The sequence below is a fragment of the Hyaena hyaena genome, unplaced genomic scaffold (genome assembly GCF_003009895.1).
Source record: "Hyaena hyaena isolate Hyena2069 unplaced genomic scaffold, ASM300989v1 scaffold_695, whole genome shotgun sequence".
NCBI classification, from domain to species: Eukaryota; Metazoa; Chordata; class Mammalia; order Carnivora; family Hyaenidae; genus Hyaena; species Hyaena hyaena.
In genome coordinates, this window is record NW_024081326.1 from 646,870 (window position 1) to 673,843 (window position 26,974).

The 26,974-nt window shown below is 38.8% G+C and overlaps 2 protein-coding genes across 3 annotated transcripts in view; one reads left to right on the plus strand and one right to left on the minus strand.

The window, feature by feature from the left end:
* The window catches only part of REEP3 (receptor accessory protein 3), a 102,883-nt gene extending 102,415 nt beyond the window's left edge, over nucleotides 1-468 (minus strand). Inside the window, exon 1 of the mRNA XM_039217459.1 lies at nucleotides 256-468. Coding sequence (XP_039073390.1) covers nucleotides 256-287 — 32 coding nt within the window. The 5' untranslated portion in view covers nucleotides 288-468. The remainder of the gene's footprint in view (nucleotides 1-255) is intronic.
* Nucleotides 58-26,974, plus strand: part of JMJD1C (jumonji domain containing 1C) — a 317,069-nt gene continuing 290,152 nt past the window's right edge. Inside the window, exon 1 of one of the 2 annotated variants that reach the window (XM_039217454.1) lies at nucleotides 58-99. The gene's annotated coding sequence lies outside the window, so the exon portion shown is untranslated. The remainder of the gene's footprint in view (nucleotides 100-26,974) is intronic. The other variant, XM_039217455.1, reaches the window with a different exon arrangement.

Here is a 26,974-nt window from a genome sequence, read left to right on the forward strand (position 1 = left end):
GCTTCGGGAGCAGGGCCGCCGCGCCGCACGCAGCCCGGCCGCGCCGCAGCCGCCGGACCCTCGCCCGCCGCACGGAGCGCCGCAGCGACGTGGACCAGGGTGAGGAAGGCCGAGGGCCCCCAGTCCCCGGGCAGGCCGGAGGCCGGGCCAGCGCGCCCCTGACCAGGCCTGGGCCTTCCCTCTCCTAGCCCCTACCCTTCCCTACGCCTTCCCCGGGACTCGCGCGGGCGTCGGGGCGCCGTGAGCTGCACTTACACCACGGCTCTGGAGATCATCCAGGACACCATCTTCCCGGGGTCTTGGACCCCAGCTAGGGGGAGGGTGGGCGCCGAGCGTGGCGGGTCAGGCCGCCAACGGCAGGCCGCGCGCTTGCCGGCTCCTCGCGCTCCCCGGGGCCGCGCTGGCGCCCTCGGGAGCCGGGCCGCGTGTATGCACGCAGCGGCCGGAGCTGCGCGGCGGTCGGTCCCCCGCCCGTCCCCGCCCGCGGCCGAGCCGCCGCCGAGCCAGCCGGCCCCGCCCCTGCACTCCGCTGATAGGCGGCGGCGGCGGCGGCGCGTCGGTCGAGGCCGGGGCTGGGCGGTGGTGCTCCGGGGGCTGGGCGGTCGGGACCCCGGCTGGCGCCGAGCAGCGTCGCGGCCCCTGCGCTCCAACCTCTGCCTCCCTTGTCTTTACATCTCTGGGACGCCCACCTGGCGTAGGAGGGCCAAGGGGGTGACCGGAGGCTGAGGCAAGGGACTTGTGGGTAGGGGTTGTCATTATTTGTGCGAAAAAATAGCAGAAACTCTGTGTCCGATAGAATCCTCTGGCCCTGGCCCTAGATTCTAGGGAGGCAGGATTTTGAGATGTGTTTAGCGACATGTGGTGTCCTCCCTAGTCACTGAGACCCAGCGCCATGGGCATCCTCAGAGTACAGCATTTTAAGGCAAACGTCGGGAGGATCTTTGCACAGGCCGCGGTGTGTACCAGGAGTCTCGTGGTGCGTGGTGCAATGCAGGGAGGGGCAGGGGAGGGTGGCATTGAATTTCATGTTTGCAGTAGTGGGTGTATTGATACCAGTGTTCTGGGTCTCTCACAGCACCTTTCCCATCACAACATCTGCAAGGCCTGTTTTACAAACACACATCTGAGCCTGCCAGATACTCTTGAGTGAAAACTGGGTTTAGGATTCCTGCCCTGCTCTGCTACTTACAGTTGTCTTCAGGGGAGGTTGGGTTGCTGCTTACTTACACCTTGTGGTTCTTGCAGATAGCATAATTTCAAGAGATAGAATTTATAAACAGTTTTTGGTGGCGGTACCAAATTTGAGAAAATGATCTTCAAGTTTAGTCTTGTCTTTTCATCCCTTCCAGTTAAGAAGATAGTAAAAGGTAATTCTAACATTCAGATGGTACGAAGAGTAAAGGATGAAATGTGGGCTTCAAGCCTTTAATTAAAGTCCTAGAAAATATCTTATTCTTTGACCATGCTGTAATTTATTCTTTTTGTTCCTCAGTTTCCCCATAGTAAAAAGAGACTAATTATACTGTAGCCTGCCTCTTGCCTTTTAGAGTGACATGAGGCACTGCTAAATAACATGTTTAAGAAGTTCTCCAACTTGAAAGAAGATCGAGGACATATATAAGATTATCTTGACTTCAAGTCCAGCTTTCAATAAATTTAGTAATATTTTGATTATTTAAGAAGTGAGCTCAGAAGCCACCTTCTACTTTTGGGTTAAGTTCTGTCTCTTATTTGCTCATTAAGAATATATTAGTTTCAGGGATCTTGTTAGTGAAAATTTGTATTTGTTTGGAACCATTTATTTTTGCCTATTATTCAGCATTCTTTGGGGATCAGGGTGTCACATAAGCACCAGTTTTCTGGAAAACTCTTGCCCAGTAAAACTCAAAACTCATTTGAATAGCATTTAAATCCATCCATGAACAGGTTCTGAAATGTTTTTACAGCCTGGGTTTTTACTGCCTTCCTAACTAACCCCTTTGGGCCCCTACCCTTTCCCTAGTTCTTTTCTCGGAACCAATTTATATTTACATGCTCAGCGTCTTTGCCCAGATTTCATTTTTTCTTTAATGATTTACTCTGTTCTCTACCTATCAGAATTCTTATTTTTCAGTATCCTGTGCCATGAAGATATCCTTGATTTTCCCTAGTGAGAATTATTCAGAATTTTTCCTAGGCCCCCTCCCCCGCCATAATTTATTAGATTTCTATTTAATGCTTATTTCATTCTGCTTTATATTATGGCTGTGTTTTACTGATGTCTAATCTACTGGATCATAAACTGTTCAAGGACGGATATTATGTATTAGATATCTTTTGTGTTTTTCAAGTCTCTAATTGCCCAATGAAAGTTGGAAAGGTTTGAAAAGTTTGCTAGTACAGTCACTCTCTTAATTATTGAAGCTTTATGAAATTTCAGCTTCATACCATAGAAGTCTCTTAAAGATGTCTTTTTTTTTGTGTTCTTGGTTTGGCGGTCATCATTCTGAGTATTATTTCACTGCATTGTAATATATGCCTTCAGGGGTTGCGGAGATGTGTAGGACTGTTGGCTGCTCTCTGAAATGTCCCTAGGCTGCTGTGTGTTAAATTTCGTTTCGTATGCTTATTATATCTTCAGCCTCCTCCACATTCATATCACTTTTTGCTGCTCTCAATCTGGAACAGCCCCCTTCTTTATACATCTCAACATGCCATGTGTTGGAAACCACCTGCCCTGTGCTAAGCACATGTTGTTGAGTCAACCTTTATAACCCAAAAAGCATAGCTTATCTCCATTTGATACATTGGAAACTGAGGTTCATCGAGCTCACTGACAATGACTATGTAGTTCATAGGTGATGGAGCTGGAACTCTAATCCTTGCTTTCTGAGTGCTCTTAACATTACACTGTGATGGTTGAATTGTGTCTAAGGAAGTGGGTCTAAATGGGGGGGTGCCCTCTGGGAGGAAGTTGGGAGGCAAATTTGTTGTTGTTGGAATGACTGGGTCTAACCACTAGTATTTAATGGGTGGGGACTAGGGATGCTATGCTTTTTGCAGTGCATGGGCTGTCCTGAACAAAGAATGTCCTCATGTCCTGTATGGTTTAGCAGTATCCTGCCTGACATTTGTGTATGTAACATTTGTAATTATCTGAATCTAGAAACTCCCTTTTACATAAAAACTCATCTTAACTGAGACTGAGCTTTCCAGTGTCTTTCCACATGGAAATGTTTTGTGAAAGGAGGATTTGTTCACAACTTGACCAAGGGTTGTTTTAAGTTTTGGAAAATTGCATCACAAACAACTTTGTTGTCATGTTCACCTACTAATTACTTTGATATGTCCTCTAGTTCAGTTTTGTTTCAGGATTAACACTGAAATACTTATTATAAATTATTTTCGTTTCCCTTTTACATTTATATTTTATTTAGGGTAGAAGGTTTTGTTTGAAGTTGTCTGTAGGAAGATTGTTATTCCTTTCATTTCAGGGTGATAATACAGAAGTTGGAAAATATTTTATGTAGGGGGAACACTTGAGTCTGATATGGTTGAGAATTCTTGGTCTAAATTAAAAGTAAATTCATCTGATGAGGAGTCTCTTATAGAAAGTGCCCAGATTTAATAGTAGGTGTTTCTCATCTCTGTATTGGGCCGAATCTTGGTAGAGATCTGCTAGTAGGTGGCCATTAATTAAGTGCTTTATGGTGTGAGGCAAGGCTCTTGAGACTTAGGAGAAAAGGAAATACATTACCTGTGACCTAGAAGCTTTTAAAGTGTTGTCTCATTTGGCGTACTTGAGATCATTTCTTGTATAAAAAACAGAAAATATTTCTTTAAATATTAAATGGTTTCTTTTATTCTTAACATATATCACTAGTATTCATTTATTGTGCTGTGGAATGCTTCCTTCATTGTACTCTGCAAAGACCCTTTGGGTTTTGAAATTTAACATGATGGGAGGCAGCATATTAAGGTCAAAGGACTTGCTATCAGGAGACCTATTTCTACTATTGGTAGTGTGATGTTTGGCAAGTCAATCTGTGTTTTAAATGGGGTTGAGAATGTTATGATCAAATGCAAGGGGTTTTAAAACTTAAAACTGATTAGACTCTATTAAAAGAATTTCTTTCTCTTCAGCATCTTTACTTGTGTTCCTAGGAGATATGTAGAATGTGAATCTTCTACATGTTAAAGGAGTTCATTTATCAGGGGGGAAAAAGAGTAGGAAAGTACATAGAAGAGCAGGTAGTGAGAGCAGAATTACATGGTACAGAGATAGTATCTAATTTGTGTAATTATTAATGAGTATGCCAATGAGACTAAATACTAGGTCATTTTCCTCCTCTCTATTGGAGGAGTATTTTCAGATGCTTGGGAATATTTTATTTGGAAGAAGGCTAAAATTAACTAAATGAGTCTATGTTAATAGTTGTTTGAAAATAGCGTGAGGGAAAGGATCCTGAAGAGAATGACTTAAAAGATGAAACCTGTTCTTGTTCCATCTCCTGCTAGATGAATATTTCTTTTATCTTAGCAGAGGTCAAAATTTCCATCTGACATTGAAATAAAGTTATAAAGAAAAGTAATATTGAAATACAATAATCAGATTGCAGAATAGAAAGATTAGATTCTGGAGATGAAAGCAAAGTATATCTGTGATGGCTGGATCTGGGGAACACCCATAGTAAGGAATCGATCATACATGAAGTTCTTATACATTTGAAGTAGCTTTACTTACAACAGTTTAGGGATTTATGCAGAAGAATTTTTTTTCTCCCTTCAGGTCATTTGTTTGACCTTTGGCAGAGAAACACAAACTCAAGACATATTTGGAGCATTTTCACTATTCATTTAAAATAGAATAGATCAGGGGTGCCTGGGTGGTTCAGTTGGTTAAGTGTCTGCCCAACTCTTGGTTTTTGCTCAGGTCATGATCTTACAGTTTGTGGGTTCGAGCCCTGCGTCAGGATCTGTGTTGACAGCTTGGAGTTTGGAGCCTGCTTTGGATTCTGTGTGTCTCTCTCTGTCCTTTCCCCTCTTGTCTTTCTGTCTCTCTAAAATAAACATTAAAAAATAAAACAGATTAAATCATAGTTCCCAGTTTATTTATTATTGTTATTATTATTATTATTTTAACTTTATTTATTTTTAAGAGACAGAGCATGAGTGGGGGAGAGACGGAGAAAGAGAGGGAGACACAGAATCTGAAGCAGGCTCCAGGCTCTGGGCTGCCAGCACAGAGCCCAGTAAGGGGCTTGAAGTCAAGAACTGTGAGTTCATGACCTGACCTGAGGTCTAACCCTTAACCTTCTGAGCCACCCAGGTGCCCCTATTATTATTATTTTTTTAATGCTTATTTATTTTTTGAAAGAGAGAGATAGAGTGTGAGTGGGGAGGGGCAGAGAGAGGGAGACATAGAATCTGAAACAGGCTGCAGGCTCTGAACTGTGAGCCCAGAGCTGACGCAGGGCTCAAACTCACAGACTGCAGATCATGACTAGAGCCACCCAGGTGCCTCTAGTTCCCAGTTTTAAAATCAAGGTAGCTCTATGATTTCAAAAATTGTTCGGGTGCATATAGGTGTTATGATATAACTTGCAGAAAGCTGAAATATTTGATAATTCAACCATGTGTATTAAGCAGACCTTAAAAAATTTTTTAGATGTTTTTGAGTGGTAGTTCAAGGCACATGGAATAAAATTCAAAAGGCTAAACGAAGTTAGTCTTTTATCACCTGTCTCTAGCCATCCATTTCCTTTCACAGACTATCTCTGTTGTTTTTGTAGTTTTTTGTTTTGTTTTGTTTTTTCTCCCAGAGCAAAGTCTAGAAACCGACTCAATTATATATAAGTATCTAGTCTTAAGATAAAGGTGGAATTTTATGTCAGGTGGAACATGATGGATATATTTAGTAAATGATTTTGTGACAATCAGCCATTTAATAAAAACTGAAGAAAAAGTAATTCCTGATGTATAAGAGACATAAATGTGAAAACTAAAAGTACCATGAAAGTGCAGAAACATGTGAGGTAGTATGATCTTGATAGTGGAATCAGAAACCAAAAAGGCAAATTTCATAGACTTGATTACATAAGATTTAAAACTTCTGCCTCTAAAAACTATATAAATGGGATTTCAAGGTGTGAAAAACTGGGAAAAAAATATGTGTAAAACCAGACAGAGGGTTAATAGTTTTGCTATAAACAAAGCACTTAAAACTCAATAATTAAAAATGTATCTCAAAACTCAAAATCTCTGGTTTCAGTCTAGCAGGTAAGAAGTTGCTTAGGAGTTGCCCTGTATTCTAATAAGTAAAAAGCTGAACAAACTCAAAAAATCAACTCTTCTTAGATTCTTCAGGGAAATGAAGTCACAGAGTAAACTGCTGCCCCCAAATTAGAGTGACACGAAGGTACAGAGAATCATAGGTTATCAGACCAGAAACCTCTTCAGCAACCAGTGCCAGGGTAGGAACACCTAAACTATAATTGAATCTGGAGGTTCAGTGTGGACAACTCTGAGAGTTAAAAACTGCAGGAGAATCTAGTTACTGAAGACTCCCCACACTTCGGTGAGTTTTACCTTCAGGAGCTGTTACCTGTGCTCACAGTTAATATTGGAGAAAAATACCCAGTGTTTCCAGCAGGAGGAGGGGAAAAGGAATCATTTCAAAATATACTAGAGAATTCAGTTTTTCTTAAGAAGACAGGCTCTCAAGAGAAACTATTTTATCAGAGCCTAACCTAATTGGGGGAATGTAAATACCCAGCATCAGCCAGCTCTAGCCTTCCACCTGCGGAAAGGGAAAAACCCACTTTGAGCTCATTTAGCCATGTAAGGAGAGGGACATGCATAACTCCAGCTATCCTTTTCCATCTTTGGGGAGTGGAAAGGTAGAGACTAAAAAGCATCGGTGAAGTTAACAGCCCAGAGCTACCAGCTCACTGAAAACTTGAGACCTAGTCATAGGACTGTAGAATGCCTCCCCCTTAACAACCACGTGCCACTACATTACTGAAGACCTATTTTCCACACTTCTGTAGCCTAGTGCATCATGTCTGCCTTTCAACAAAAAATTACAAGGCATGCTAAAAGACAAAAAATAACAGTTTGAAGAGACCGAGCAGTTATCAGAACTAGAGTCAGATATGGAAGGAATGTTGGAATTATCAGACTAGGAATTTAAAAAAACAACTGTGATTAATATGCTCAGGATTTTAATGGAAAAAGTAGACAACATGTAAGAATAAATGGACAGTGTAAGTACAGAGGTGGGAAATCTAAGAATAAAAGAAATTTTAGATCAAAAATACTGTAGCAGAAACAGAGAATGTCTTTGATGGGTTCATTATTGGACTGGACATAGCTGAGGAAAGAATCTCTGAACTGAAGGATATGACAGTAGAACATCTCAAAACTGAAGACTAAAAAGGGGAAAAATGAGAAAAGCAGAACAGAACATGCAAAAACTGTGGGACAGCTACGAAAGGTACAGCATTCATGTAATGTGAATACTAGGTGGAGAAAAAAAAAGACGCAGCATTTGAGGCAAGAATGACTGAGAATTTCCTCAATTTAAAATCAGACACTGGATCAAAGAACCAGGGAGCCTTAGAAAATACCAAGCAGGATAAATGTAAAAAAAAACCAAAAACCCTCCTACACCCAGGCAGAATATATTCAAATTTCAGAAAATCAACAGTAAAGAGAATAATCTTGAAAGAAGCCAGAGGAAAAAAACACCTTACCTATAGAAGAGCAAGGGTAAGGATCACATTCGTTTAACTTTTTCAACCTTGCAGAAAGTACGGAAGCAAGAAGAGTTGGGTAGAATGTTTAAAGTATTGAGGGAAAACCCCCACGAACCTCAAGTTCTGAACCTTGTGAAATTTCATCAAAAGTGAAGGAGAAATACTTTCTCAAACCAATTGGCAGAATTTATTATTAATAGCCCTGCCTTGCCTAAAATGTTAAAAGTACTTTCCAGAGAAGGGAAATGGTACATATCAGAAACTGACCTATGTAAATAAAGGAAGAGCTTTGGGGAAGAAATAAGTAAATGAAGGTAGAATAAAAATTTTTATTTATACTTAATTGATCTAATAGTTTTCAATTTGTTCAAAATGATAGCAGCAGTCGATTCAGTTTGTGTGTGTGTGTGTGTGTGTGTGTGTATATGCTTATGTATAAATGAAATGAATGCAGGCGATGTATAAGGGATGGGAGAGAAGAATTAGGAATATTTTTATTATAAGGTATTTGCACTGTGAAGGAGTACAGTATTATTTGAAAGTAGATTTGGATTACTTATAAATATATACATATACATTAAGAGGTATTGTGGGTTTGGTTCTAGACTGCTGTAACAAAGTAGATATCAATAAAGTGATTTTTTTAATTTCCTGGTGCATGTAATAATTGTGTTTATATCATACTGTGGTCTGTTAACTGTGCTGTAGCATTATTCCTAAAACAAAAATATACATACCTTAATTAAAAACTACTTTATTGCTAAAAAATGTTATCATCTGAGTTTTCAGTGAGTTGTAATTAGTGATCACCATAACAAATATAATATCAATGGAAGTATTTGAAATGTTGAGAAAATTACCAAAATATGACACAGAGACACAGAGTGAGCAAATGCTGTTGGAAAAATGGCACCCATAGGCTGGCTCAAAATACAGTTGGTATGAAACTTTAATTTGTAGAAAACATAGTATCTGTAAAGTGCAGTAAAGCAAAGCACAATAAAATGGAATTTGCCTGTATTGCAAATTCTAGAGCAACCACTCAAGTTAAAAGAAAGTATAATTGGTAAGAGAGGATATGGAATCCTATAAAGTACTGAAATTTACAAAAGGCAGAAAAAGTATGGAAGTCAAAAGTGAGAACAAACACAAGGGCAACAAGTAGAAAACAGTAAGAAATATGTGTAGAAGTTCATCTATAACAATTTCCTCTAAATACATCATTTAAAACACAGATTATTGGGGTGGATATAAAACAAGATCCCAGTATATACTGCCTACCAGAAACTCACTTTAAAAACACATGTAGATTGGGGCGCCTGGGTGACTCAGTTTGTTGAGTGTCTGGCTTTTAGCTTAGGTTGTGATCTCTTGGTTCGTGGATTTGAGCCCTGCATCAGGCTTTGTGCAACAGCTCAGAGCCTGGAGCTGGCTTCAGATTCTGTCTCCCTCTCTCACTGCCTCTCCCCTGCTCACACTCTGTGTCTCTCTCAAGGATAAATAAACATTTAAAAAAATTAAAAAAAAAATAAAAACAGGGGCACCTGGGTGGCTTAGTCGGTTGAACGTCCGACTTTCGCTTAGGTCATGATCTCACGGTTCGTGGGTTCGAGCCCCACGTCGGGCTCTGTGCTGACTGCCAGCTCAGAGCCTGGAGCCTGTTTCAGTCTGTGACTCCCTCTCTCTGACCCTCCCCTGCTCATGCTGTCTCTCTCTCTCCTAGAAATAAATAAAACATTAAAAAATAAAAAAAAAAACTTCCCTTAAAAAAATAAAAATAAAAACAGGTAGATTAAAAATAAAGGGATAGAGGAAGATAACACCATACTAACACTCATTAAAAGAAAGTGAGAATAGGTATATTAATTTCAGATAGAAATTGAGAGTGAGGACAGTTACTAGAGAAAAGGGGCATTACATATGATAAAGTGGTCAGTACTCCAAAAGGACATAATGATCCTTAATGTGTATAAGCCTAACAGTGTCAAAATATGTGAGATAAGCTGATAGAGCAGCAAGTATAAATAGATAAATCTACTATTGTTGGAGACTTTAATACTCCTCTGTCAGAATTGGATAGATCCAGCAGGCAGAAAATCAGTAAAGACCTGGTTGAACTCAACAGAACTATCAATCAACTGGGTATAATTGACATCTATAGACTACTTTATCTAATAGCAGCAAATTACATATTCTTCTCAAGCTTACATGAACATTCATCAAGATGGACACCATTCTGGTCATAAAACACACCTTAACAAGCTTAAAAGAGCAGATCTCATATAATATCTGTTCACAGGCTACAATGAAAATTAAACTAGAAATTAATAACATAAAGAGAGTTGTAAAGTTCCCATATATCTGGAGATTAAATAGCATATGTCTGAAAAACAGATGGGTCAAGGAGGAACCTCAAGAGAAATTGAAAAATATTTTGAATTAAATGAAAATGAGATTATAATTTACCAACAAAAGCAGTGCTTAGAAGGAAATTTATAGCATTGAATGAATGTGTTAGAAAACAAGAAAGTTCTAAAATTAGCCATTTAAGTTTCCATTTTAGGAACTAGAAGAATGACAAATTAAATTTCAAGTAAGCAGAAGAAAAACACTAAGAACTAGAGCAGAAATCAGTTAAATTGAAAATAGGAAATAAGAGAAAATTAATAAACCCAAAAGTTGGTTCTTTGAAGAGATCAATGAAATCAGTAAATCTCTAGCCAGGCTAACTAAGAAAAGGAAGAGGACTCAAATTACTGATCAGATGTGAAAGAGGGGACATCACCACAGATCCCATGGATATTAATATGATAAGCAATTTTATGAACAACTCTGTGCCCACAGATTTGATAACCTAGGTGAAATGAATTGACTCCTTGAAAATCACAATCTGCCAAAACTCACACAAGTTGAAATAGATGATCTGAATTGGCCTATATCCATTTAAAATTTTGAATCAATTAATAACCTTTTAAAACAATGCATCAGGCCCAGACAGGTTCATTTATGAATTCTACCAAGCAATTAACCAATAGTATTATCAATCTGTACAGTCTCCCAGAAGATAGAACGAGAATAATTTCTAGTCTGCGAAGTCAGCATTTACCCTAATACTAAAACCAGACAAAGACATTATAAGGAAAACTGCAGACCAGTATCTCTCATGAACAGAGAGGGAAAAAAACCTCAACAAAATATTAACCAATTAAATCCATCAATGTGTAAAAAGAATTATACATTACCACGAAGTGGAAACTATGTCAGTTATGCAAAGCTGCTTGGGCTTTTGAAATCAAAATCAATTATTGTAATCCATTATGTCAGTAGGCTAAAGAAAAAAATCGTACAATCATAACAAAATCTGACACTCATTTGTGATGAAAAAAATTCTGTAAAGTGAGAGTGAAGTGGGGGAACTTACTCAACTTGATAATGTTTACAGAAAACCCACAGCTAATACACTTAATGGTGAGAGACTAGAAGCCCTTTACTAAGGTCAGGAATGAGACCATTATTGCTTTTCAACCTCATATTGGAAGTCACAGCTAATGCAGTAAGGTTAGAAAAGGGAAAAAAATTATACTAATTGGGAGGGAGGAAATAGTCTTTGTTTGTGGTTTAGTTTCTACATGATCATTTATTTAGAACATCTGAATTGGCAAAAAAATTTCCCTGATAATGAGGGATTATAGTAATGTTATAGGATGTGCTAAAGGTAATTGCTTTCATATAAATTTGAAATTGAAACCTCAGTACCATTTACTTTAATACCCCCTCCCCCAAATGAAATAATTAAGTATGAACCTAAAAAATTACATATGAGATCTGTAAGAGGAAAACTAAACACTGAATGAAGTCAATTATATGAGAGTTATTCCATGCTCATGGTTAGGAAGACTTAATATTGTCAGGATGTCACTTCTTCCCAACTTGATTTGTAGATTCAATACAATCTCCATCAAAATCTCAGCAGATAATTTTGTGCATATTGACAAACTGATTCTAAAGTTTATATGCTGTGGCACCTGGGTGGCTCTGTCAGTTAAGTGTCTGACTATTGATCTTGGCTCAGTTCATGATCTCACAATTAGTGAGGTCGAGCCCCTGCTTGGGATTCTCTCTTTGCCCCCTCCCTAGCTCGCGCACATGCGCACACTCCTTCTCTCTCAAAATAAATAAGTAAACGAAAAAAAAAAGTTTATATGCCAACTCAAAAGCCCCCCAAGTGGCAACTCCGTTTTGAAGAAGAGTTAGAGAACTGACACCTCACTTCAAGATTTACTATGAAGCTATTTTATTAATGCATTGTGGTCTTGGCAAAAGCATACACAAGTAGATCAATGGAATAGAGTAGAAGTCCAGAAATAGATCAGCAAAGACAATGTATTTGAGCTAATAGTCTTGTCAACAAATAGTGCTGCTATAACTTGACATCCACATGCAAAGAAATCTTGACATAGACCCTATGCCCTTCACAGAAATTAAGTAAAGATGTGTCATAGACGTAAATTTAAATTGCAGACTCTAAAACTCCTAGAAAATAATATAGGAGAAAAGCTAGGTGACCTTGGCTATAGAAATAATTTTTTTAAGATATAAAATCAAAGACATTATCCATAAAAGAAATCATTGATAAGTGGGGATTCAGTAAAGTAAAAAAAACAAGAAACAAAAAAACTTATGATCTGTGAAAGACACTTTCAAGAGGATGAGAAGATACGTCATAGACCAGGAGAAAATATTTGGAAAAGATATATCTGATAAAGGACTGTTGTCCAAAATATACAAAGAACTCTTAAAGCTCAAAAATAAGAAAACAAAACCTGATTGAAAAATGGGCAAAAGTGGTGAACAGACATATCCCCAAATAAGATACACAGATGGCAAGTAAGCATATGAAAAGATGTTCAACATCACATGTCAAGTCATTAGGGAATTGTAAATTAAAACAAGATGTTACTACACACTTATTAGAATGGCCAAAATCCAAAGCATTAATACCACCAAATACTGGCAAGGATGTGGAACAACAGGAGCTTTCATTCATTGCTGGTGGGAATGCAGAATGGTACAGCCACTTTGGAAGAAAGTTTGGCAGTTTCTTACAAAACTAAACATACTCTTGGTCCAGCAAATCTAACAATCACACTCCTTGGTATTTACCCAAAGGAATGAAAACTTACATCCACTCAAAAACCTGCACATGGATGTTCAGAGCAGCTTTATTCATAGTTCCATAAACTTGGAAACAGCCAACATGTTCTTCAGTAGGTGAATGGATAAATAAACTGGTACACCCAGAGAATGGAATATTATTCAGGGTCAAAAGGAAATGAGCTAACAAGCCATGAAAAGACATGGAGGGAACTTGAATGCCTATTACTTACTAAGTCAAAGGAGCCAATCTGAAGAGGCTAGATACTGTATGAATCCGTCTACATGACATCCTGGAAAAGGCAAAACTGTGTGGACAGTAAAAGGAGTTGTGGTTCCAGGGGTTAGGAGCAAAGTAGGAAATGAATAGACAGAGCACAGAGGATTTTTAGGGCAGTGAAAATATTCTGTAAATACTATGCTGGTATACACATGAGCTGTAGGTAATCGGTGGAGTTTTGGTGTATAATGATATGTCAGTGTAGGTTTTATCAATTGTAACAAACGTACCATTCTGAAGGATGATGTTAACATTGGGAGAAGTTGTATGTTTGTGGGGACAGTAGTTATGTAGGAACTCTCTGTCCTCCTCCCTCCAATTATGAGCCTAAAACTGCTCTAAAAAATGAAGTTTATTGATGAAAAAAATAAATCTTGGTAGAAAATATGTACAAAGACTATCAACAGGCAATTTACAAAATCAGTATAAATGCCCAGGACATAACTGTAATCCTAACTAATCTAGAGATACACAGGATCCAAATTTAGGACTGGGTCTTGTTCAAGAAGCATAATTCACACCAAAAGTTATTAAAAAGGTAATTCCATTTGTCCTCAAAGGGCATTAAGGGGAATTTATTTCATAATCAGATTAATAATTCTTACAGGATCTTTTCTCCTCCCTTTTCTTTTATAGCCTTGAATCTTTTCACAGGTCAGGCTCTAAAGGTTTTTTCTCAAATCCCAGGTAAAAGGTCACTTCCACCTCAACATTTCTTGTTTCCTTTATTATTTTGATCAACTTCATATCAGCAAGTCATTCCTTTTTAGGAAAGGAAAAATAAGTGGAGGGAGGAAGGCTGTGGACATTCATATGTTAATAAATTTTTCCAGGTCACACTAAGAAAATATCTTTGGTTTCACTGATTATTAAGGAAATCCAGATAAAAGTTTTCCTTCTTACTACCAAATTAGCAAGTATTAGGGTGTTATTGCTTAGTGTTGGTGAGGGTATGTAGTATTCCCAAGTCTCTATTGAAATCTTTGAGGGAGAAATTACACACGTTTACTTTTTTGTAGACACTAGACTTTGAATATCGAGGCCCACTTCTAAGAACTTATCCCAGGCCTTTTGGTTTTGCCTGTGTGTAAGGTGGCCCATCCCATATGTGTTTAAAAGTTATTTTCATTTTCTCTGTTGTATTCTCAAAAGTGATTTCCATATCATAGATCTCAAAATTGTTCGTAGAACCTGTCTTCAGTGCTCGCTTTGGCAGCACATATACTAAAATTGGAACGTAGAACCTGTCTTCATACCACCTGTGATGCTTCTGAAAAGAACAGATTTCTCAGTTTGAGTCCAGACCAACTAAATCAGAATCTCTGGGTAGGGCCCAGGAATCTTTTTAAACAAGCTCACCATAATTAGATATTAAATTAACTAAATGGGTAATAATCACAGCCATTCCTTCAGACACTAAAGTTTGTGAACTGCTGCTCTGATCAAGCTTCAGTCTCATTTAGTTTTAACCCTGGAAGGACTTGACTAGAATACTTGTCTGTCTCTAATTCTTTGAGTGTCTATTCTCCATACTTTGAAATTCCTTTATATTATTTACCATTCTCCTTTTATTATTAATATTTTTTTCCTGGTTCTAAGAAACCATGTTATCCCTTAGTACAAGGAAACTCCATCCTTTTTTCCCCATCTCTTTCCAGATACTCTGTGCTCTTCTTTCTTCTCTCTGTCTCTACCACTTTCCCGTCTTTATTTCATACTGTGTTTATGACATTTATCCAGTTGTTACTCATGACTGTCATTCATGGATTTCTACTACTATATAATAGTTATATATATATATATAAAACACACACACACACATATATACATACACACACATACACACAACAAAGTATTTTTCATTCTGTGTAAGGATATTCTGGATGTTTGAAAAAAAGTTTTTTTTGCTGCAGCTTTCTTTATCAGGGTTTATCTAAGGTATGTGATTTTGAAAGCATCATATTTAAAAAATTGTAGACACTTTTAGGATTATCATCCTTTTTACTAGATTTTAAGCTTCTTGAAAGGAGAGATTATATCTTACACATTCCATCCAGCATTGCCAACACCATATAAAATAGATAATAAATATTTGTTTCATTGAATTGAATTTTTTTTAAGTTTATTTATTTTTGAGACAGAAAGAGACAGAGCATGAGCGGGGGAAGGGGCAGAGAGAGAGAGCGAGACACAGAATCCAAAACAGGCTCATGGCTCTGAGCTGCCAGCACAGAACCCGATGCGGGTCTTGAACCCACAAACTGCGAGATCATGACCTGAGCTGAAGGTCATGTCCCTGAATTTTTTTTTTTTTTTTTTTTTTTTTACTGTTCATCCAATACCCACTTGAAAACTTAGCTTTCTACAAGCTTAAAATCTCATGGGAGAACTATTGATGAGCTACCTAGGCATATTATAATACGTGAAAATTGCATAAAAATATATCAGTGACCTGATCAAAATAAATGCATGAGCAGGACAAATGTAGAAAATTCCTAGTTCTTTTTTTTTTTTAAGTTTATTTATTTTAAGAGAGTGAGAGTGTGCGGGAGGGGCAGAGGGAGAAAGAGAGAGAGAATCCCAAGCAGGCTCTGGGCCATCAGTGCAGAGCAGGACGCGGGGCTCTATCCCACAAACCTAAGATTATGACCTGATGCTTAAATGACTGAGCCATCCAAGCACTCCCCCACCCCCAATTCTTAGTTCTTGTTTGACAGTTTTAAATTGGCATATCCTTGAGAAATCCTGTAAATATTACTTTAGTTTCTCTTTTTGCAGATGGAAATAATCTCTAGTACGTAGTATAATATTTAGTGTTTACAAGAAGCTTTCATTTGAAGTTTTTTTAATGATTATTTATTTTTGAGAGAGAGACAAGAGTGCAAGCAGGGGAGGGGCAGAGAGAGAGGGAGACACAGAATCTGAAGCAGGCTCCAGGCTCTGAGTTGTCAGCATAGAGCCCGATGTGGGGCTGGAATTCATGAACTACAAGATCATGACCTGAGCCGAAGTCAGATGCTTAAGCCACTAAGCCATCCAGGCGCCCCAAGAAGCTTTCATTTTAGAGGTCTGGAGTAATATGAGTAATAACAAATTCTAGCATAAAAAGAGAAAATTGGCTGTAATTTTCAACATTGAGTGTTTATGTTTATGATAGGTTTTTATTATAGTACTTGTACTATTATAATAATAAAAAACCCCTGTTGTTAATAGGGTCGTATTGGTACTACGTTGAAACGATTCTTGAGAGAAGTTCTCTCATGAATTCACCTGTCCTGGGCCTGGCACAGTGGCCTTAATTCACACCACGTACTACGCCAAGGAACCTGGAGTTTATGAGTCAAGCTCTGTATCTTAGTAAATGATTAGACCTGGGCAAGTCCATTGATCTCACTTGACTTCTGTTTCCTCATCTGCAAAATAAATGTAATACCTTAAGACTGCTTGTCTCTGTAGAGCTTTAGGGTGATAAATACTTTAGACTGTTTATCTAAACAGGGTGATTAAGAAGGTTAATAACCCTTCATAGGGTATTAAGAGAATTATTACAAGAAAATGCATGAAATCTCTTCATAAACTGAGCACTGAAATGGGGATAGTAGATATTATTTTTAGATTAGTAAAAATCCAGCACAAATATTCAAGACAGCTTTTTGCACCAGAACACTGAATTTGAGAGAAGCATACTGTCAACTGTGGGAAAAAGAACGTTTATGTAGATAATGACTACAGCCCAGGGTAATGTGCCAGGCAAAAACCTTTGCTGATTTGAAGAAGTTTATAGGAAAGAGAGATTGCTCTGTTTGGGGAAAAGAGTCAGATGCTTTCAAAGATGATATTTTGGTAGTCTTGTACTACTAGTAGAAGAGAGAAAATAGAGGCAGGAGATCTAGGAAGTGCAGTGCTGGAAATCAAGTGGAAGTACTGTAATGGAGAAGCAGATCCTGGAGAGTGTATCTATCCATGCCATGCTGTCCCAGAAGCTATGAGGAACCTTTACAAGGACTTTAAGCAGGGGAGTATTGTTAGTAGATTGGCCTTTGTGATCTTTCATCAGGGTAAAGGATAGATTTGAGGAAATACTGAAGGCAGGGTGATCAGTCACAAGGGGTCTGGCTACAGTGTCCTGACCTTTCTTGCCAAGGGCATGCCTCTTTGCTGGGTTGCTCCTTTCAAGCATATGCATGTGATTGTACAGAACAGTTAGACTTCCCATGTTGGGGTAGTTTTAGGAATTGTTTCTGGCTAGAAGGACTGGTATCCTTCCAAGTCTAGCATTTAGGGTATGGAAAATTGTGGTGGTATGGGTAGTGTTTTTGTTTTCGTTTGTTTTTGAGTTTATTATTTTTTCCTTTGGTATCCTGGCTTTTTCCTAACCCTTTCCTTTCTCCTACATTGGCCATCTTGGGCCTTCTCTCCATGTCGTCCCTATAGGAAGTCACCCACTCACCCTGTCTGTCTGCCTGTAGCATGCATCCAGGGCCAGAGCTCAGGACTGCAGACTGGGTTGGTGCCTCTTCTGCCTCAGGTCGTGGAGCTGGGAAGGAGCTTTTAAGAAATAATAAAAGGAAAAATAAAGTCTTTGACAGTTTCCACCTACTCAGGTCCTTGAAGGCTGCAAGGTTTTGATGATGGCAGATTCATTAGGAATTCATTCATTCATTAGGGCCAAGCCCCAGGTCTACTGAGAGCAGAGGCCGTCCCAGTAGAGGGTGCCACCATCCCAGGGGCCCTGTCCTACAGAGACCCAGGCCTGAAGCTGCACAAATCTGGGGCAGCCACCATGGAGAATCTGGGGTAAAAATGATCAGGGGTTTAACCAAGGGCTCTTAATCTGGGGTCTGCAAATTAGGTGGTCCTGGATAGAATTCAGGAGGTTATGAACTTAGAAAGTGAAAAATTACATTTTTCTGGACTACCATTCTTATAAAATTTAGCTTATCCTTCCTTTATGGATGTAGGAAACAAACCATAGTAATGTTAGTGGTACTTTTCCCTTTTTGCCAATAGAAATCACACGTTTTTTATAACATTACAGTTGTCTCAAATATCTGGTAATATTGCTTTCACCATGTATCATTGCTCTGGAATTATAGTAGTTATGAGATCTGCTATGATGTCTTATTATTTAATGAGTTGATAAAGAAACACACATAATGTTAATAAATTCTTTTTTTTTTACTATTTTGATAACTATATTTCAGTATAATTGGTTTATTTTGTAATTCCACCCTTTAAAATTTCTTTTTAAACTAAATCATTATTTTGAGTCCAAGCGTCATCAGACTACTAAAGGAGTCTATGGCACAAAAAAACTTAAGAATGCTTGGTAACCTGGGTCTCCTGGGTGGCCCAGTCGGTTAAGCATCTGATTCTTGAGTTCAGCCCAGGTCATGATCTCACAGTTTGTGATTTTGACCCCTGTATTGGGCTCTGTGCTGACAGTGTGGAGCCTGCTTGGAATTCTCTCTCCCCATCACAATAAATAAATAAATTAAAAAAAATTTTTTTAAATGTTTATTTATTTTTGAGAGAATGAGAGAGAGAGCAGGAATGGGCCAGTGAGAGAGAGAGGGAGACACAGAATCCAAAGCAGGCTCCAAGCTGTGAGCTGTCAGCACAGAGCCCGATGCGGGGCTCGAACTCACAAACCATGAGATCATGACCTGAGCTGAAGTCGGATGCTTAACCGACTGAGCCACCCAGGCGCCCCAATAAATAAATTTTTAAAAAAGTTCTTGGTAAACCAAGAAAGTGGCTCTTCCAGGGTATATTGGTACTTTTGTCATTTTTGTCAAGTTTGAGTCACTGTTTACTTTTCTAGAATAAAGGAGTCAAATAAATGAGCCATAAACATCTCTTCCAACTCCAAAATTCCACATTTAATTTCCTCCCTTCAAGCCAGGATCTTCCATAGCCTTTCCCATCTCACTAAACTCTACTTGTGGCTTTTCCCTTCACCAAACCCAATATCTTCTCTAGTCTTGTCTTCCCTACCTCACTAAATGACATCACTTCATCCGGTTTCTCAAGTCAGAAACATGGGATTTATCCTCGATTTCTCTTGTTTTTCTCACCTACTACACCCAACATACCACCAAGTCTTGTCAGTTGTACTTCCTAACCTTTTGAGTCTGTCTGCATCTTTATCAACCACCTCTCTCAGCTGGACGACTGCAAGGCCTCTAATGGAGTGTCCTGTTTCTGTTCTGGATCTGGTACAGTCTGTTGTCTGCATAGTGACCAGAGTGGCCTTTTTAGTCCACAAATGATAGGACTTTGTTAACTGTGTAGAACTCCCTCCAGTGGCTTTCCCTGCACTTGGATTAAAATTCCTGTGTGAGCTGCCCCCTGCTAGTCTTCCAGCTTTGTCTCATAACACTCTCCTCCTGGGCTACTAAACTTAGCTACGCTGGCATTTTTTCCCATTCCTATGAATATGCCATCTTACTTTCTGTCATAGGGTCTTTTGCATTTGCTGTTCCCTGCACTCCAGACTATGAGCAACTCTTTTCGCTGGATTGGTTTCTTAATGCTGTTCAGATTCCAGGGTGCCTCCTTCATTTATCATCCCCGTAGTGTGGATCATCGTTCCAGTTCTCTGCAGTACCACTCACTGCGGCTGCTGTTCTTATTTTCTGTATCCTCCTCTACTTAAAATGTGAAGTCTATTAGAGCAGGAATATTGTCTGTTCTGATTTCACTATTATATTCCCAACACATATAATAAATATTTACTGAAATATTTCAGACTACATTAAGTCTTTAACATTTTAATTAAAAAATTTTCTTAACATTTTATTTATTTTTTGAGAGAGACAGTGCGAGCAGGGGAGGGACAGAGAGAAAGGGAGAGACAGAATCTGAAGACAGGTTCCGGGCTCTGAGCTAGCTATCAGCATAGAGCCCGACTCGGGGCTTGAACTCATGAACCGCAAGATCATGACCTGAGCCGAAGTCAGAGGCTCAACCGAGCCACCCAGGCACCCCTAACATTTTAATTTTTTTAACGTTTGTTTATTTGTGTCTGTGTGAGAGAGATATCATGAGTGGGGAGGGGCAGAGAGAGAGGGAGACAAAGGATCCGAGGCAGGTTCTCCAGGCTCTGTGCTGACAGCAGAGATCCCAATATGGGGCTCAGACTCATGAATTGTAAGATCATGACCTGAGCCGAAGTCAGACGTTAAACGACTGAAGCACCCAGGTGTCCCAAGTCTTAATGAATGAGTATTTGGGACTACACTAAGTGCTATGATGCCATTCATGTTAGTCAGGGTTTCAAAATTCAGGGTCTTAAGGATATCTTGAAGAATGAGAAAATGTTCCCAAAGAAAGGACAGTGGGGAGTAAGAAAAAGTTTAGAGTTATCATTGATTTGATAATGTCATATTGCAAATAAAAATAACTTCTAAAGATCCCAAGGAAATGAGTCATAAATTATTTTATTCAGGGGGCTGGGGCTGGGGAGGATGTGAGGGTAGCTATATAACATCCTTTAGGATTTTGAGTGGGTAACTAGCCACAAAAGCACAGAAGTAATGATTTTATACACTGGATGTGATACTATACTTCTTGTCCACAGGCTGCCTATAGTATTTTATGGAACATGCCCCAAACAAAATCAGCCATCATATAATGATCATTTTAGAGTGTCATGGTAGAATGTGGACTGTAGCAGCTCAAGTGGAACTAGCAAGGAAGTAGAATGGGAAAAACATCACTTGTGGGGCACAAGCATGTGAGAGTGAGTGATTAAGGAGTGAGATTCTCCTTAATCTTAATGTCAGAGTGATCCAGATCCTAGAGAGGAGGGCTAGAATGGGGACTTCAGTGATCTACTAAGCAACCACAGAGAAGTGTTCAGTAGTGGGAGAAGCCGAAGTAGGCAGTTGAACAGAAGGTAAGTCAGTCAGCAAGCAGCCAGGAGAATCGGGGGGGAAAAATGGATGAAACCAGGTAAATGAGAAAAAGAATTGCCCAGGATTCACAGCAAAGAACAGATGTTGAGTCAATGCCAGCTGCCTTTGGTCAGCTCATCCTACTGAGAGCTAATCTCAGAGTTTGCTAGGCTGGCTAGTGATAATAGAAAGCAGCTGGTGGATGATGAGTGTGAGATTTGGAGGGAAGGAGGTACCAGAGTGATGTTGGAGCAGATATATTTCTGGACTAGAAACATTTGTTTCACAGTGAATCAGATGTAGTTAGAGCCATCCCAGAGCATTGAGGTCTCCCCAAATTTTTACACAAAAGATCTCTTAAATTGTTTGTCCCTTGTGAATCCCATATTACGAAAATATTTTTCTTCAAAGCCTTATTAATAATTTGCTTCCCCATTTTTAACTAAGGATTATAATTAGAATAGCATATGCTGTCCATACTGAATTGATGTTAAGTTCATTTAAAGGCAAAAAAACATTTACAATTTTTAGCTGCCTTGTATGTATGCATTTTGCAGTTAAATGGTTGTTTAATTTAAATTTTACTGTGGACTTCAGATTGGGAGCTTTGGACCATTGAAACCCTAAATTTATTTCTCAGGTCCTTTGACTTCAAATCTTTGTTGCTCAGTGTGGTGCCATTTTGCATAGGTTACTTTGGTTACTTTTGTTTCTCCACCTGCAAAATGAGTATAACAGTATCTCCTTCAATAAGTTATTTGCAGGATCAATCACATGGGATAATGCCTTTAATCACTTGCATATTGCTTGATAATATAGTATGACACCTTAATAATTATTATCCATTATTCTATTTTCCTAATTGTTATTGCTATTTAGAGCGATGCAGCTCCGTTTCCTGGAATTGTGTTGTTGGTCTTGGATTCCAAGTTTTGATCTTTTTATCCACAAGAATTGATTCTTTTTCCTTAACTCCAAGAAAAGTGGAGTTGAGCAAAGGATTTATTATATTGGCAGTTGTGGGTGGAGGGAGAATTGAGGACCTGGCAGGGTTTTAAAGCCTCCAGCCTACACAAAAAACCAGCTGCTCTCCATTCACTGAGCACAGATGAGAGGAAACGGGCTTCAGCTTCAATCATAAGGGATTACTGAGGTGACATGATGAGCTGCTGGTGATATTTTAGAGGTCACCTTATGTCAAGGTAAGGAGATAGAGGGATAAAAATCGTAAATTGGCAAAATTTGTAAAAATGTCTCTGACCTTAAATGTCTTTCATGCATTCTATTTTACTGCAACACATTTCTAGTTGGAATCAATATCAAGATGACTGTACATAAATGAATAAAGTATATTTCCTTGGTTAGCGATGGGCATGTTATTTTAATATAGGAACAAAAATATTTCCCTTTGAAGTTATAGTTTAGTCTTACTAATTTTGGAAAAAGATTATTAGGTGGTGAATTTGACTGCATTTTAAGTATTAAAATGTAGTCTTTCCTCTCTCCCTGCCTTCCTCTCTCTTTCCCCTTTTCCTCTCAGTACCACTGCTAGTTTGATCTCATGATAATTTTTGCTGGAGATTTAGTAAAACAATTACCTGGCAGATATAGTGGTGCTATTCTTTATAAAAGGATTTTTTTTTTTACCTTGTAAAGAATCTTATATTTAGTACCTTCTAAGAATAAATATAGGGAGAAAGAGCAGGAAAATGTGTGACACAGTACTGTAATTTTTTTACTTTAAAATAAAAGCACAGTTAACATCAGTACCTTTGGTTCAGTCTTTTTCAATGAATTACTTCTTTGTCTTCTGCAACACCTTTGTAGGTAGTGTAAAAATACTGATACTAAATTTACTGATGTTATACCTGATACATGCATACATATGCACGCACATGCGCAAGTGGGGGAGGGGCAGAGAGAGAGGGAGACACAGAATCCGAAGCAGGCTCCAGGCCTGACGCGGGGCTCAAACTCACGTTCTGTGAGATCATGACCTGAGCCAAAGTCGGACACTTAACTGAGCCACCCAAGCACTCCTATCCTTTTGTCTTTTAAAAATGTAGTTCCTTTTCTTGAATTGAGGTCAAAATGAGATCTGTAGTATTCTTTCTCTTAAAGTTTTTTAATCTCTAAATTTCTCCTCTCCCTGGCCTCTTTCCCTTTTACTTTTTGTTGCAGAAATTAGGTTATTTATCCTGTAGAGTTTCCCTCAGTCTTGATTTTGTTGATTGTATAGCCATGGTCATTTAACATGTTCTCTCCTCTTGCATGACCTATAAAATTAATTGGTAGTAGATTTTGAGGCCTGGTCAAATTCAGGTTTGAATTTTTTGGCACAGCTGTCTCAAAAGTAGTATTTTGTCTTTTCATACAGAGGATTTAATGTCTGGTAGCAGCTGTTGGTGGTGATTACATAGATCCATTAATTCACTAGATAGATGTTGCAGATCATGATATCCTTTTTTTTTTAACTTATTTTTTTTTTACTGTTTATTTTTGAGACAGGAGAGACAGCATGAGCAGGGGAGACACAGGGAGGGAGACACAGAATCAGAAGCAGGCTCCAGGCTCTGAGATGAGCACAGAGCCCGATGTGGGGCTTAAACTCACAAGCTGAGATCATGACCTGAGCTGAAGTCAGGTGCTTAACCAACGGAGCCACTCAGGTGCCCCATGATGATATTCTTTGTTAAATCATTTCTAATTCATATTTAATAACTCAAATATTTTTAAATAAATTCTCCCTTGTCAACAATTTATTACCCTGAAGTAAAATTTAAGTGTGAAGGATAAATGCTTAGGTATTTCCCTTTATTTATCAATTTCCAACTGAATGAATTGTTCCTTTGAATCCTCTAAAGATGCTAAGTGAATTAACTTTAGATTAATATTAAATTTAAAACAGATTAATATTAAAAAATAATAATTTGTGGATTTAAAGATATTTGATGTTTCATCCTATCACTCCACTGATGCTCACATTGGCCAGTGAAAGTTTTTTCAAGTTGGTTATTATATCCTCTTGACATGACCCTAGTATTCCTTGATTGCTTTCTTGATTTTGGTGTCAGATATCCCAGGATCATCTTGTAAATGTGTTGACCCAGACCAGGAACCAGCCATTTGCTTAAACAACCTTGGTACTTGGAGAGACCACAATCTTGGTACTATGGGTGATCATTGCTATTTGGATTTTTGGTGAGCAGAATTTTTTGTTTTTTTTTTATTTTTTTAGGGAGAGAGACTGTGAGAACTGGAGAGAGGGACAGAGAGAGAGGCGGTGGTGGGGAGGAGAGAATGTCAAGCAGGCTCCCAAGTTCGACATTGAGCCTGATGATCCCTACACCCTGAGATGTGACCTTAGCTGAAATTAAGAGTTGGAAGCTCAACTGACTGAGCCACCCAGGCACCCCTCTTTGTTTTTTTAATGCACAGGCACTTTGCTTGGTACTTGGATAAATAGATCTAAAACATGATCCCTACCTTTGTTAATAATTAAAAGATGACGTTAAAAATGCTGAAATGTTTGGTTTTTGATATGGAAGTATATAGGGGGTCGCTTCACATAGATGAAGGGGAGTGTCAAGGAAGGCTTCCTTAAGGTGATAGCACTTGATCTTAGCTTTGAGGAATAAAGTGGATACTTTCAAGGGTTGTTTATTTAGGTCACGTATTTGATATGCCTTTGTTTTCCCACCATTGACCTGACCAGGAGGAGGCTCAGTTTCCTCTGCTATAATTTGGCATTTATCAGCATGTACTTTGTCTTTTCCAAGTTTTCTCTGTCAGTAATAATACGGTAATACTGCAAGACACTATGTGTCTACTCTTGTGGATTTGTCATGTATTTGGTAGGACAAGATTCTTAGAAGGGAAGTTACAGAGTCCAAGAGTGTGTACATTTTAACCTTTGTTATAGATACTGCCAAACCACCAACAGAAAAATTTGTAGCAATTTACAGATTTTACCAACAGTATACTAGTGCCCATTTCTTCATACCTATGATGATAAAATCTTAAAACAAAATCTTTTTCTTTTTTTTTTTTTTAATTTTTTTTAATGTTGTATTTATTTCTAGGAGAGAGAGAGAGACAGCGTGAGCAGGAGAGGGTCAGAGAGAGAGGGAGTCACAGACTGAAACAGGCTCCAGGCCCTGAGCTGGCAGTCAGCACAGAGCCCGACGCGGGGCCCTGAACCCACGAACCGCGAGATCATGACCTAAGCGAAAGTCGGACGCTCAACCGACTAAGCCACCCACGCGCCCCTAAAATGAAATCTTTTTCATTTATTCATTTATTATTTCATTTTGATTCCTTCCCAGAATATCAAAGAAAGTTCATTTAAATATGTTTGCTTCTTGAAGTATAGAATTAATACAAGATTTTTAATTTACAATATTTTCAGTACTTTTAAACCTATAAACTTATTTTATACTGGAGCTTTCTAATATTTTTTTTACAGATTAATAACTTTTCATATTTTGTAAAGTAACTCAAAGTTGAATACCCAGAAATCATATACCTTGTTTCCTACCAGCTGCAGGAAGAAAAGGCTTCCTGATTTCCTGCTCTCATTTTTTTCTTTTGTTTTATTTTTTTGGAATATGATCTGGAGATCTGGATTGGAAAGAAAACATTCTTTTTTAATAAAAATATTTATTTATTTAGAGAGCAGGGGAGGGGCAGAGAGAGAACCCCATGCAACTCCTCACTGTCCGTGTAGAGCTGGAAGCCAGGGCTCAGCCTCACTAACCATGAGAGCGTGACCTGAGCCAAAATCAAGAGTTGGATGCTTAACCAACTGAGCCACCCAGATGCCCTGGAAAGAAAGAAAACCATTCTTTTTTTTTTTTTTTTTTTACAAATAGTTTGTTGTCAAATTAGTTTCCACGTAACACCCAGTGCTCATCCGCACAAGTGTCCTCCTCTATGCCCATCCCCCCTCCCCCCCCACATCCATCAGTCCTCAGTTTTTGTCAGCATTCAAGAGCCTCTCATGGTTTGCCTCTCTTCCTTTCCCCCACCATTTCCCCCCTTCTTCTCCCCCTTGTTCCTCAGTTAAGTTCCTCCTAATCCTCCTCTACGTGCAAACATATGATATTTGTCCTTCTCTGCCTGACTTATTTCGCTCAGCATAACACCCTCAAGGTCCATCCATGTTGCTACACATGGCCAGATTTCATTATTTCTCATTGCCATGGTATAGATAAACCACATCTTCTTGATCCATTTGTCTGTTGATGGACACTTAGGCTCTTTCCATGTTCTAGCTATTGTTGAGAGTGCTGCTATGAACATTGGGGTCCATGTGCTCCTATGCATCAGCATTTCTGTATCCCTTAGGTAAATTCCTAGCAGTGCTATTGCTGGGTCATAGGGGAGTTCTATTGTTAGTTTCCTGAGGAACCTCCACACTGTTTTCCAGAGGGGCTGTACCAGTTTACATTCCCACCAAGAGTGTAGGAGGGTGCCAAAATTCTCCACATCCTCACCAGCACCTAGAGTTCTCTGATTTGCTCATTTTAGCCACTCTGACTGGCGTGAGGTGGTATCTCAGTGTGGTTTTGATTTGTATTTCCCTGATGAGGAGGGATGCTGAGCATCGTTTCATGTGTATGTTGGCCATCTGGATGTCCTCTTTGGAGAAGTGTCTGTTCATATCTTCTGCCCATTTCTTCACTGGGTTGTTTGTTTTTCGGGTGTGGAGTTTGGTGAGTTCCTTATAGATTCTGGATATTAACCCTTTATATGATATGTCATTTACAACTATCTTCTCCCATTCTGTTGGTTGCCTATTAGTTTTGTGGGTTGTTTCCTTTGCTGTGCAGAAGCTTTTAATCTTGATGAGGGCCCATTCGTTTATTTTTGCTCTTGATTCCCTTGCTTTTGGGGATGTGTCAAGT